Here is a 14,730-nt window from a genome sequence, read left to right as displayed (position 1 = left end):
GTTTTAATTTTTAATTTTTTGTTTCACTATCCTATTAGTTATAAAGTATTATTTGTGACATGTTTTATTTCATATAGGTAGAAGGTTTGCAATATAAAAATTATTAATATCTAAACTTGTTAGTATTTTGTATATAGATAGTTAAAACTTAATCATACTACACCATTAATTTTATTTAATTAACCTGTATAATTTAATATTTACAAAAAAATTGTTTTAAATAAATGTGAACATTGACTTCACAATTTTTGGTTATTTAGTAATTTAAATATTTCTAGCGGATGATAATAACTTGGGTGTTAAAAATAAATACAATAGGTACCTACAATTCCAAGTTCCAACGTTGTATAAGATCTGAATACATTTAACACCAGTGTCTACTAAAAAAACATATCTTTGGTAATAAACAAAAATTTCTTTTTATTCTTTAAATTAATACAAAATTAGTTTAAGTGTGTAAATCTATTTTTAGACTACGTTTAGCTCTATTAGTTTAAAAATAAGAGCAATTTAATAAAGTCTATTGTGTCAAAACGTGTTATTGGTTCTCACCAGCAGGTTTTTTTTTCATATATATATATGAATATTGCTTATACCTAACTCAATTAAAAAAAAAAAAATGGTAATACCACGTTTTAGGTTTTAACTACATATTTTTTCAATGAAACCAAACATTCTTAGAAGAGTAGGTATTACTTACCTTTTTTTCAATTATTCTGTAAGTGACTCAATGTATCTGTAAACAATTGAAAGTTATGTTTAATAATGTATTATATTATTTGAAAAATATGAATATAATTGTAAACATAGCTTTAAAAATGTTTACAGATACAGTGAATTACTTAAAGAAAAATGTTCCAATTGACATAAGCATAAACATTAACGAGTGGTTTTATTAAACTGATCAAAAAATTCATCTGAAGCTTTAGTTTTGTACATAACTTTATTCAAAAACTCTTGTTTATTTTTCTGTTCGTTAGCTAGAACTAAGTTGAAATCTTTTATTCCATCTTCCAAGTTTCTAAAAATTATATACACACAATAAAATATATTATTTATAATTTAAAGCATCCAATCAAATGTTCTATAATAGTGTTTTAGATAATTTAATCAATTAAATCATCAATAAAATCTGTAAACCATTAATAAAATAAATAATAACAACTTTAAGTCAGATAAACAGTATTTTTTAAAAATATATTAGAAGATGTAGACATGTAGTAATCAGGAGTCATGATAATGAATTAATAAGAAAGAAAAAGACATGAATTATTCAAATATGTGAAGTTTATAAACTAAATATAGGTAAATAATGCATACTAAAATATAATTTAAATGGCTTGAAAAGTACAAATGAATAATACATATGTTAAAGATAAATATTATATAATATTATATGAATATATATTATCTTATTATTATTATTATATATATAAAGGAATTTGTCCTCTGGAGGGATCACCATAAAGCCTAAATCACAGGGCAGATCTGCTTTAAATTTTCAGGATGAATTAATATTATAATTTCACTGTGCTTTAAGAAAGGATTTTCGGAAATTCAACCCCTACAGATAAAATTAAGTGGTTGTAAGTATACAACAGTGGCGCCATCTATCAAGGAATATCTAATATTATTCATTTTACATTTACTTATATTATTAAATTATTATTATTATTGATTCGAAAATGTCATTGGCAATATAATATGGGCATCTAAAATGCCAATCTAAATAGCTGGTAAAATTTTCAAGTATATACGACTTACACTTTTTTAATATTAACAAATGTTTAAAATCGTTTGAGGATAAATCGTTATCGTTACGCTTTTTCGGAAAAATTTAAAATTCAAACGCACTTAAAATTTTTCGTATGATGATGCTTCGAGTTTTCTCTATAGCTACTTGAAGGAATATTTATGGAAAACTTAGTGTTGTATTTTTAATCCTTAGTTATAAACACAAAAAATTTTATAATTTTTCAACTTTAAAATTACTTGCAACTATAACTATAAACGCTTATAAAAAAAAATTGTGAACAACAAATTTTAATTTTTTTTAGCTACAATAAGAACAACTCATAAGGAACCTTGTATTAAATTTTCAAGTTTTTTTGGTCAGTCATCTAACATTTTTTTACCGACACTTCAAGAAAAATTCTCATAAAAATCAAAATTTCAGTGGTCTATAAATATCTCATAAAAAGTCAAAACATTTTGAAAATTAAAATGTATATAGATAACACTAATATAAACATTTGGTGAAAATTTCAAGTATTTACAGTGATTAGTTTTTTAATATCAACCATATAAAAAAATCGATTTGGTCGATAACTGGTTTTGTGTAAAAATTCCCGTTTTTCTGCAGAAAATGACATGTCATTTTTCTCGATTTTTTTTAAAGCTGTTGGAAAATGTTTACTTTTTGCCTGTATAATGCACCAAGGATATTCACTTTTACATCGGAAACCACCCCCAAAGTTTGAAATTAAATCATTATTTCGACTAGTTATGCTGTACACAGACATAAAAAAAAAACAAAAAAACACTTATCATTGTAAAATCAATACATTCATCACTTCATTCAGAATTTAAAATATGTTGGTACAATGAAACAATTAATAACACATTTAATGTAGATGAAAAGGACCTCCTCTCTCAAAATTTTTTTCTCGTCTTCAGTTTATATTATTATTGGATTGAATATGTACTTATTAAATGTTTTAATTTACCATGGAATAAATTCTTCACTTGTTCTTTAGCAATTTAAAACTATTCAATCATATTTGTATTATAATTATTTTTAATTTTATAAAATTGAAGTCTATGTTTAGTTATTAATGTTGTATGTGTTTTTTTTATATATACTTTACTATGCAAATACTATTATAACTTGATTATTATTTAAAACGTTCTCTCGATGGACAGAGTATAGGTATAAATATTATTATGCTTTTGTTTGTGTATATTTTGTGTATTGATGTTATAACTGGGATTTTAAAACTATATACATACATATTATATATATAAATAAATTGGTTACTCGTTGGTCTATGTTTCTGCTATATAATTTGTTAATAAATAATGATATTATGATTTAACTTATATTATACTATACCTATTGATTTCAGGAAAAATTACCTGATATTGAAACTGAAATTCTAATGAAACAATTAAAAATAAAGTCATCTAAACAAATATCCCCTGAACTTTGAACATTTGCTCTAACTTTAAATTTCTATTTACCTTCCGCTTATAATTATGTACGTCTATCTTTTAATAAAGTTCTACCACATCCTAGTACATTACGGAAATAGTATTCCACAATAGATAGCTCTCCGGATTTTACATCAGAAGCATTATATGCAATCAAAATTAAATCAAAAGAAATGTTGTTAAAAAGAAAACAACTTGTATGTGGTCTTATTATGGATGAAATGTATATAAAAGAAAATATCTACTGTGATGTTAAATGATTACAAGGATACATGAATTATGGTATACAAACAGATGAGTAGTATAGATGTACCATTCCTGGCACAGTCCTTAAATCCATCAGTAAAATATCACAAAGAAAACAATGTGCAAAAAGATCAGACAATTGAAATGCAATAATTATTAAAATATTTTTCGCAAAACTTATAATATTAATAATTAAAAATTGAAATGCAATATTTCCCCAAAAATATTTTTCACAAAACTTATGAAATTAATAATTAAAAATTGAATTGCAATAATTATTAAAATATTTTTTATTTTTTTTACAAAACTTATGATATTAATAATTAAAATTGAAATACAATAATTATTAAAAAGAAATTGAATACCTTAGTTAAAGGAATTGAAATGTATAATAAAACAATGGATACAACTATCAAAGATTTTAATAAATTACAAGAAAATGAAATGCAAAATGAAATAGAAAAATCAATATTAAATAATAAAATATTTGTTAAGTTTTGTAAATATGAATACTATATTACTAATAATAAAAATATTAAAATCATGAAATATAATCTAAATGCAATTCCTATTAAAGGAAATATTATAATCGTCGATAATGGACACAATATTTCTGGAAATGGAAAGCCTTATGCTTCTAAAATACTAGAATCACCAACTTGGCTCGAAATTTGTAAGATAGCTAATGATTTAATAATTACAACAGGTACTTTTTTATTCAAATATCTTCATGATATTTGTGTTTTTCAAGATTTAGGAAATATTAAAATTTGTTGTCTTGGTATGGGAGGTACAGATTCCGATCACAAATTGCTTAGAATATAACTAAATAATCATCATTTTTTTAATAGAAATATTTTTACTAAAAATATCTTAATATATTATATTTAAATACATTTTTTATAATTGTCAATAAATTCTAAAAATAAATGTCCACATATAGGAGGATCATTATAGTTTTGAAACTTGTCATTGTTATACCACAGATTATCCTCACCTAAATAATTTAAAATTTCAGGAGGAGGAGTACTCGAAAATGAATCAAAATATATTTTATAATTTTTTATTTTTTTCCATGCAACCCAATGAGAACCATTTTGAGTAGAATTATTTAAATTAAATATCCCACATTCATTTAACCAAGGTTTTTCAGGTAATTCATTTATCATGAACAACCTCTAAAATTTTTATATTATTTCCAAATTTTATTATATCAAAATTACTTAACGGTTCGATATTTATATTTTTTACTTTACTCCAAAAAGTTGTATAACAACCTAGATAATTTTTAATGTTTTTTCTAAATATTGATATATCGAAATTAATCATTTTTTCGATTTTTTTTTTTATTTGTCTTCAATCCAGAACCTTTATTTTTTTCCATTTCTTTATTGTGTCGAATTATTTCCTCTTCTATTTTTTTCTTATGTTTACTATCTTTATAACTATCATACAATGCAATTAAAGCTGGAGTAGCTACTGCTGCAGCTTCTAGAAAAGGTAAAATTAATGGTAAAAATCCACCTTTAATTTGCTTCGGTGTAATCTCCAACCTTACTCCAGAATTTTTTTTCTTGGCATTTTTTAATTTATCTATTTGATTTTGATCTAAATAATATTTATTTTCTCCTTTATATATTTTATCACTAGCAATATGAATTGTTGCATTAGAATTTTTTTTATGAGCTTCAGCCAACTTTTTTTTATGGTTTTCAGTTAATTTAAAATGCATTTTATTATACAAGATATTTATTTAAAAATATTAAATTTTATTCAAATATTAAATTCATTCCTAAATATCTTTTTGTTTTCATTACATTTGCAGTTGTCAAAGCAGCAATTTTTTCATTCAAAGAACTATCAGAAGCATAAAATCTTTCCTTTGCTTTTTGTTGTAAATTTTTATCAGCGATATGTCTTGTTTTAGTATCTTTATGATCTTTATAAAAATAATCATGTTCTCTTGCATATTCGTCTAACTTGTTAATCGGGGGAATATTTTCATCTAAATTTGTAAATGGTCCTAGATAATTATATCCAGGCCAATGTATCGGAGGTAATTTTGAACAGTTTAAAAAATCATTAAAAAACCTTGAACCTTTTATAATATCCTTTGGTAAATGTGAAATCAGGGCCGTCCCTATGGCAGGGCGAGCGGGGCTCACGCCCCGGGCCCCGCGCTCTCACCACAACTGGACAGGCCCCGCTTTCATAGATACAATAAATGATCAAGTTGATGAGCAAAAAAAAAATGTACACATCATTTTTTTTTTTCTTGTAAAATTGTTGAATGGAACAATAAAATGTTATTTATAGTATTTATATTTTATAATAATATTGTTTAATACATTAGACCCGTATACGCTGGTATGGTATTTGTATACAATATTAATATGTTATTCACTTGCATTCTATTTTTGGCGGTGGTGTAGTTCCCTGAAAAATTAACGACGTCGCCTCGTCGCTCCGGCCGGCTCGTCAGCCTGTGAAATCCCAGTCACACAGTCGCTAACTTTACTATCGACAATTACTGATAATTATTATTTTCAGTCGATACTCGATACCGGAGTTAGTAATAGAAATAAATAATAATAGCATTAGGTAGTCTATTGGTTACTACATACCACGTACGACGTTAATAATAAGTAATATTAACTAAAATAAGCTTTTATTATATACTGTTGAACTTTTGAACTGGTAAATAATATAATAATATTAAATATAAAATCAAAAATGTCAAGGCCACGAGACAAGTTCCGAAAATATTTATCTGGCAGTGAAAAATTTAAAAAAAAAATACAAATTGAAGAAAATATAAACTCCATTCGTGGTTCGTTTGTAAAGTTTTTGAACAAACCGAAAATTGATTCCGATGTTACGACACAATTACTTGTAAGTAGTACCTACTTAATTTATAATAACACTACCTATTATATTTATATTTTATACATTTTTTATACATTTAATTGTTGTAATTTTTTACTACCTAATAATATTAGCTGACTAGTGTTCATATGCCAAAAAATAATGATATTCAAGAAAATAGTGATAGACAAAATGAATATAATGGGCATGACCTATTACCTACAAGTGTAAGTTCTTTTAAATGATTGAGTATACCTAATGTAATAATATATTAGTTGATGTTATAATATCAGTGTTTATTTATTGCATTTTCCTAGTGTTTTGAAATAATTGTATTAAGAACATAGAATTCTGAATTACACTTTTTTTTTGAAAATATCAGATTAATATTATTATTTTCTATAATTTAGTTATACTTTTTTATATTTTATGGTTCAACCAAATGCATTTTTAGGAGACTAAAGGAGTACAGATATGTCAAGACAATAGTGTTCATGTAGCAAAACTTGATGATATTCAAGAAAATAGTGATGGACAAAATGAATGTAATGTGCATGACCCATTACCTGCAAGTATAAGTTATTTTAAACGATTGAGTATACCTAATGTAATATATTAGTTAATATTATTGTATATGGATATCATTTATAATATTATTATTTTTTTGGATTGTCCTAGTGTTTTTGAATAATTGTTTTAAAAACTTAGAACTTAGAACTCTGAATTACACTCTTTTTTTGAAAATATCAGATTAATATTATTATTTTCTGTAATTTAACTATACTTTTTATATTTTATTATGGTTCAACCAAATGCATTTTTAGGAGAGTAAAGGAGTACAGGAATGTCAAGATGATAGTGTGCATATACCAAAAATTGATGATATTCAAGAAAATAGTGATGGGCAAAATGAATGTAGTGTGCATAACCCATTACCAGCAAGTGTAAGATATTTGAAATTATTAAGTATACCTAATTTAATATTTTAACTTTAATCTTTATTAAATTATAATTTATTTTTAGAACACTGTATGCTGCTACTCTGAAGACATTGAAGACCCAGGTAACTGGCCAAACCTTATTTCAAAAACCATGAAATTATAAATTATAAAAAAGGGACCAGTTCAGATCAGAAAATTTAAATTTCCAAAGAATGAAGAAAATAGATGTTTTAGTGAGAATTATTATAATAAGTTAATGAATAATGGAGAACCAATTAACCGATCTTGGTTAGTATACTCAATAAAAAAAGATAGAGTATACTGTTTTTCATGTTGTTTATTTGCAAACACAATAAATTTGTTTGGTTTTATTGATGGAATTAATGACTGGAAGCATTTAGGCGATAGAATAAAAACTCATGAATTTAAAAAATATCATCTAAAAACAATGCAACAATGGATGGATTTGTCTTTAAATTTAGAAAATAGTCATACATTGTATCATGATCTTCAAAACCAATTACTTACTGAAAAAGATAGATGGAGAACTGTACTAAAAAGAATCATTGCATGCATATTGTATCTTGCTAGTCAAAATGATTCGTTTAGGGGAAAACATTGTATGATTTATAGTGATCAGAATGGTAAATTTCTTAAGTTAATTGAAATGCTTGCATCATTTGATAATCCAATGGCTGAACATTTAAGAAAAATCAAAAACAAAGAAATTCATCAACACTATTTGGGGCCTCGAATCCAGACAGAATTAATAAATTTAATTGGAAACAAAATTAGAATGGAAATAATTTCAAGAATTAAACATGCAAAATATTACACCATAATGCTCGATACTACACCAGATATATCTAATAAAGAACAATTATCTTTAATTATAAGAATTTTACACATAAAAAAAGTTAATAATAAAAGGGTAGTAGAAATACAAGAGTACTTTATAAATTTTCTTCATATAACCCTCAAAACTGGATTGGGGTTAACAGATGTTTTGAAACAAGAATTGTACAGTTTGGGTTTATGTTTATCAAACTGACGAGGTCAAGCCTATGATAATGGTGCCAATATGGTAGGACATAAGCAAGTTGAACACCAGCCCGTATTTTAGAGGAAAATCCAATAGCCCTATTTTTACCATGTTGTGCTCACTCATTAAATTTGTTATTAGGTTTGTAGTACATTATTAACTATTTTTTATGAATTTGTAAAATCTAAATTCTAATCTAAACAATTATTATGATTATTTTTTAGGAGACATGGCCAAATGTATTCCTCAAGCTATGACTTTTTTCGGGGTAGTACAAAGATTGTACACAATATTTTCAGCTTCTACCGAACGCTGGGAAATTTTAAACAAACATTTACATGGTCTGACACTGAAGCCAATTTGTGAAACTAGATGGGAGTGTCGTCTAGAATCAGTTAAAGCAGTAAAAGAGCAATTGCAAGAAATTAGTGAAGCACTGTTAGAAGTTAGCAATACAACAAAAATACCAGCAATTCAAAGCGAGGCTAAATCACTTCTTGAATACGAAATGACTTGAATTTATTTTAAGCACGGTTATATGGTTTGATTTATTAAACGCTATCAATAAAGTAAGTAAAACCTTACAACGTGAACACAAATCTATTGACTTCTCTTTAAAGAACTATGTTGGCCTAAAGGTATTCTTAACAGGATATAGAGAAAATGGTTATACAAATGCAAAAAAGGAAGCTATTAAAATATGTCAACAATTAGAAATAATACCGGAGTTTAAAAAATAAAGAAATATAAAAAGAAAAAAAATGTTTGATTATGAAAGTCCAAGTATGAGTACATCTGTTTCTGATAGCAGTGTTAATTCTTTTAAAAACGAATATTTTTTTCCAATTTTGGATCAAGGGATAGTTTCAATAAATGAAAGGTTTCAACAATTGGACAAATTTAATGATTATTTTGGTTTCCTGTATAATATTTGCAGTATTTCTAAAATGAATAAAGATGATTTAATGAAAAATTGTATGGATATTCAAAATCTGTTAGAAGTTGGCGACACAAAAGATATAAATGGTCGAGAAATGTTCGATGAATTGGTCATTCTTTGTGAGATTATTGAAGAAGACACGTCACCACTAAAAGTTCTGGAAAAAATATTTAGTTACAGCGCTGATGACATTTACTGCAATGTGTCCATAGTATTAAGAATATTGTTAACTATGCCCGTAACTACTGCTTCAGCAGAACGATCTTTTTCAAAGCTGAAATTAATAAAAAACTATCTCCGAAGCACGTTGTCACAAGAAAAAGTCACCAACTTAGCTATAATTTCCATCGAAAAAGAAATTGCTGATCAATTAAAATATGATGATATTATTGATCAATTCGCGGATATAAAGAGTAGAAAAGTTATTTTTTAATATATTTTTATATTGTACCCATTGCTATATTTTAATTTCTTGTCTTATTTTGTCAATATTTTTTTGATAATTTTTATTTATTATATTAAATTTGATTATGACATGGTGCGTTATTAGTTAATTTACCTACTTATTCATGTGGTTGTGGGTGCAAAGTACTATATTCGTTAAGATTATTTGCGCACATTTGAGTTTCAAATTTGGGGAGTATATAGCTACCATATGCGATATGCAACTGACGTGCGATAATGACATTTTAGGCCCCGCAATTTTACTCTGCCCCGGGCCCCGCAAATCGTTGGGACGGCCCTGTGTGAAATATATAACATTAAGTATTCTACACCTTTAACGGGAATATCAATTATCTTTTTATTTTTTTAATACAAAAATTAAGAATTTCAAGTTTTTCATCATGATAAGTGTTTTTTCCCGATCTTTCTGCAGATGATATAATATGTAGTCTGTCAATTAATTGTTTAATATTATATTCTAACTTATTTGTTGTTTCTTTTGGTAAATTTAACAAAGATTGTAGTAAATATTCAACACCTTTTTTGGGAGTATCAATCAGTGTTTCCATGTTTTGTTTAAACAAATGAACAATACCAAGTTTTTCATTATGAAAACCATAATTTCCCGCTATTTCTTCTGCTAATATAAAATATAGTCTGTCAATTATTTTTATTAAATTATCGATATAAATAAATTCAATAGGATTATTTGTATATTTTATTAAACCTCCTCCTTTGGGTAAACTTTGTGATTCTTTCAGGGTAAAACATTTTTTTGATTTATCTTTTTTTGATGTTTTGGTTTATTTTCTTTAGTTTTTGTTGTTGTTGTTAGTTTAATTTTTTCCCAAATAGGTTTAATCATTTCATTATATTTAGCACTTACACTTGATTTAGGTTTTCCTGTTTTAATATCATTATTTTGATATATTGAATTTGTTTCAATTAATATTTTTTCATAATTTTCAAAATCTTCTTTTGTATAATATTCTGGTTTTGTAACATCTGTATGAGTTAATAATCTCCACATACCTGGGGTTAGTATATGTTTTTTTCCATTTAAAATTATATCATTAAAATCAAATATTATAGGGTATTTTCCAATCATGAATTCATCAGTTTTACTAATATAATATATTCCAAATGGATTAACACCTTTAGCTTCATTTAGTAAATGTGGTAAATATTTTTGCGCATTTTCACCTAATATTATTATATTTTTAGGCATAGGAGATTCATTTGTTGTTATTCGTGGAGAACTTTTAGGTGTTTTCATAATATCTTGATCTTTTGTTAGTCGTAATAATTCTGGATTACGAGGTTTATAAGGAGTTGTATAAGTATGTTTATAAGGAGTAGGTATTATCATTTTTTGAATATCATTATCAGTTTTAATAGCAACCTCTTTAACATCATTAACAGATGATTCAACATTTGATAAGGCTTTTAATATTGGTTCATAATGTTTTACTTTTTCTTCTGATTTATATTTATCGTTTAAAACTGTTTTTCTATAGTTATTTTGTAAATTTTTTTTAAGATTAATTATTTTATGTACCTCTGCTGGTTGTTTTTTATTTATTTTTTTTATCTTAATTTCATCTTCATCTTCATCTTTTTCTATAACATTTAACTTTTTTTCAGAATGTTCTAATTCTGATTTTTTAAATCTATTTTCTAAATTTTGTTTAACACGAATTAATTGCTTTATTTTTTCTGTTTTGTTTTCTAAATAGGTTTCTTTCTTAAAAATGTTTTGTGTTTCTGATAGTTCTGTTGGTGGTTCTGCAAATACAACTTTTTTAATTTTTTTTTTTTTTATAATATCATTTAAATGCTTTCTTGATTGATTAACATTCATTTATTGTATAAAAAAATATTAATTTTCCAAATTTATTAATTTTTCAAGTTTATAGTAGAAACGATTATTGATTAGATCGATTGTTATAAAACCATATTTATTTTTCCAACAACTTGCACATAAAAATTTAAAATCATTAAAAGAAATAGTATTGCTTAAAAAATCCTCCCAATTTTTTTTAGTATAATGAGTTGATTTAAAAAGAAATAAAATAGATAAATTATTTCTTATATTTTGTAAATTTGCAGTAGTATTAACATTGTGTTAAATAAATAACTGAAATATTTTTTGGTCTTGATCTTCTAAACATCTCATAAACTTCAATTAGATCTTTAAGTGGCCAATCATCAATAATAATTGTACTATTACGTTTACATTCATCTATAGATATTATATCTGTATCAGAGAAATGAGCAATGACAAATGTCAATATCAATATCACCTTTAAATACTTCTATTAGTTCTTTATAACATGGTTGGTCGAGACTTTTTGTAAAAACATATAAAACTTCATAATTAGTCCAGTGGGCTAGATCGATACACTTATTCAATTCAGATTTACCACTTCCTGATGGACCACAACATGCCCCACGCAAAGGCAAATTAAATAAAGTTTTTATTTTCTCTTTACCTATTTTAGTTGGTTTTATTTTAAGATAATCCATTTTATAGTAAAAAAATTTTTTTTTTCCTATTATAAATAATGTTGAGTACTATTTTAAAAAAATACGATAATGATATTGAAAGTGTTCAATATAAAACTTTTGGACCTGTGACTAAAGATCAACTTAATATGCCTAATAAAAATACAACTTTTAGAATAGATAGTATGAATGATTTTCTGCTACTTCAAAATTCAAAGTTTCATATTCGTGGTAGATATTTGCAAAAAGATGGAAAAGAATATCCCGAAAATTCAAATATACAACTAAATGATAATTTTGTTGCAAATCTTTTTACGGGAGGTGAAGTTAAAATAAAGAGTGTCAGAATAGATGAAAATGAAAATATGGGAAGAATTAGTACAATTAAAGGTGTTATAAGTTATTCTGTTGATGAAAACGGACCAACTATAAACTCAGGATTTGTAACCAATTTTCATGGTGGTGGTTATTTTGAGGCTTATGGTTACTTATCACAACTAGCTTTAGGAATCTTTAAAGACCATCCATATCCTGTTTTCAATGTTAATATGGAAATAAGTTTTACGAGAAATACAGATGATGATGCTTTGTTAAAAAGAATTATTACAAGATCAATAAATGGGAAAGTTATTAAAGGAGATGGAAAAGTTGTTACAGTACAAGATGGAAAAATTATTATTGATGAATTTAAAAGTAAATATTATGATGTTAGCTATATATAAGAAAGGTAAATCTGAAGATTACTACCCTATGATATATAAAGAATGTAATTTTAAAACACAAAATGAAATTTTAACAAAAAATTCTAACTTAAATGAGTTTTATACAAATGTAAAAATTAAAATTGTAAATGAAATAGAAGATTTTGTAATGAAAGAATCTCAATGGAGACTTGTTCAAATTTTAAGTTTGGGAATAAATATAAATACATATGTTCCTTTTAAAGGTTCTTCATATATTCCATTACCTGAAGATATTCAAAATAAACACGCTGTTATAAATGTTCAAAATGAAGATGATAAATGTTTTCTTTGGTCAATACTCTCTGCTTTACACCCTGCTGAACAAAATGCACAAAGAGTTACAAAATATAAAAAACGGGAAAATGAATTTGATGAAGAATTAAAAGGTATTTCTTTTCCAGTAAAAACTACAGACGTTCCAAAATTTGTTAAAATAACAAAAGATATTTCTATTAATATTTACTATCTAGAAGAACAAGGACAATATATAAATATAATTTTACCACTAGAAATAACTAAAATTCAAAAAACTAATCATATAGATTTGTTGTATTTAAGAGAGGATAATGAGAATAAAGGTCATTATTGTTGGATTAAGGATTTATGGAAACTTGTTGGGATTCAAATTACAAAAGATGGTCATAAAAGAAAGTTATGTAAAATGTGTTTAAATAGTTTTGATACAGAAAATTAGTTAAATGAACATAAACATTATTGTGGTAATAATAAAGCTGCTAAAATGATTCTACCAGAACCTTTTAATAAAACTTTAGAATTTGAGAAGTATAATCATTCTTTTAGAATCCCTTTTGAGATTAATGTTGACTATGAATGTACACTCGTACCAATATACACTTGTCAACCAAATGATAAAGAGTCTTTTACAAAATGTTATCAGAAACATATACCTAATAATTTTTGTTACTATATTAAATATAGTAATGGTGATTATAAACCTCCTGTAGTATATTCTGGTCCAAATGTAACTCAAGAATTTTTAAGATGTATGTATGATGAAGAAATAGCTATTTCAGAAATATATGATAAAATAGTTCCTAAGGAATTAATGACTGCAAACCAAAAAAATAATTTTAATAATTCTAATAAATGTCATATATGTGAAAGATTATTAAGTGAATTACCTCCAAGATTAGAGAAAAAATTAAAAATCATTCACAATGCTATTGAATATTATAAAGAATATAATGATGATGAAAATATTGAAAAATATCAAGATCTAAGGAAAAAAGAAATAAAAAATAAAAACATTAATATGAGAAAAGTTTGTGATCATGATCATTTGACAGGAAAATATAGAGGGGTGGCTCATTCTATATGTAATCTTACTTATCAAAATCCTAAATTTATCCCAATTGTATGTCATAATCTTTCAGGTTATGATGCTCATCTATTTATAAAAGAATTTGGGAATGATGACAATGATATAAAATTAATTCCAAATAATGAGGAAAAATATATTTCGTTTTCAAAAATTATAAAACGTACAAAAGTTATCAAAGGTGAAGAAACAATATTAACAACAGAATTAAGATTTATTGATTCATTTAAATTTTTACCAAGTTCTTTAGATAAACTAGCAAATAATCTTGAAAATGTTGTGAACCCCTGCACGCGCCGCACGGTTATGCTCACTCAGCATATTGGGTGTGAGCGGACGTATGGGTTCACACGACCGTCAGTCTGTATTACGTAGAGCTACGAGATTGTCTATAATTTGATTTGTTTATTATAACGTGTACAATAAAAAACCAGTAGTTAGAACTAACAGTTAAG

The 14,730-nt window shown here is 25.4% G+C and overlaps 1 protein-coding gene across 1 annotated transcript in view; it reads right to left on the bottom strand.

Annotated features, from left to right (window-relative positions):
- Positions 1 to 395: 395 nt before the first annotated feature.
- The window catches only part of LOC107165815 (RIB43A-like with coiled-coils protein 2), a 41,601-nt gene continuing 27,266 nt past the window's right edge, over positions 396 to 14,730 (bottom strand). The window contains exon 7 of the mRNA XM_089222449.1: positions 396 to 1,021. Coding sequence (XP_089078575.1) covers positions 880 to 1,021 — 142 coding nt within the window. The 3' untranslated portion in view covers positions 396 to 879. The remainder of the gene's footprint in view (positions 1,022 to 14,730) is intronic.

The sequence above is a fragment of the Diuraphis noxia genome, unplaced genomic scaffold (assembly GCF_037042655.1).
Source record: "Diuraphis noxia isolate RWA-SAM2 unplaced genomic scaffold, SU_Dnox_SAM2 contig0003, whole genome shotgun sequence".
Classification (NCBI taxonomy): domain Eukaryota; kingdom Metazoa; phylum Arthropoda; class Insecta; order Hemiptera; family Aphididae; genus Diuraphis; species Diuraphis noxia.
This window is presented reverse-complemented; position numbering and strand designations above follow the sequence as displayed.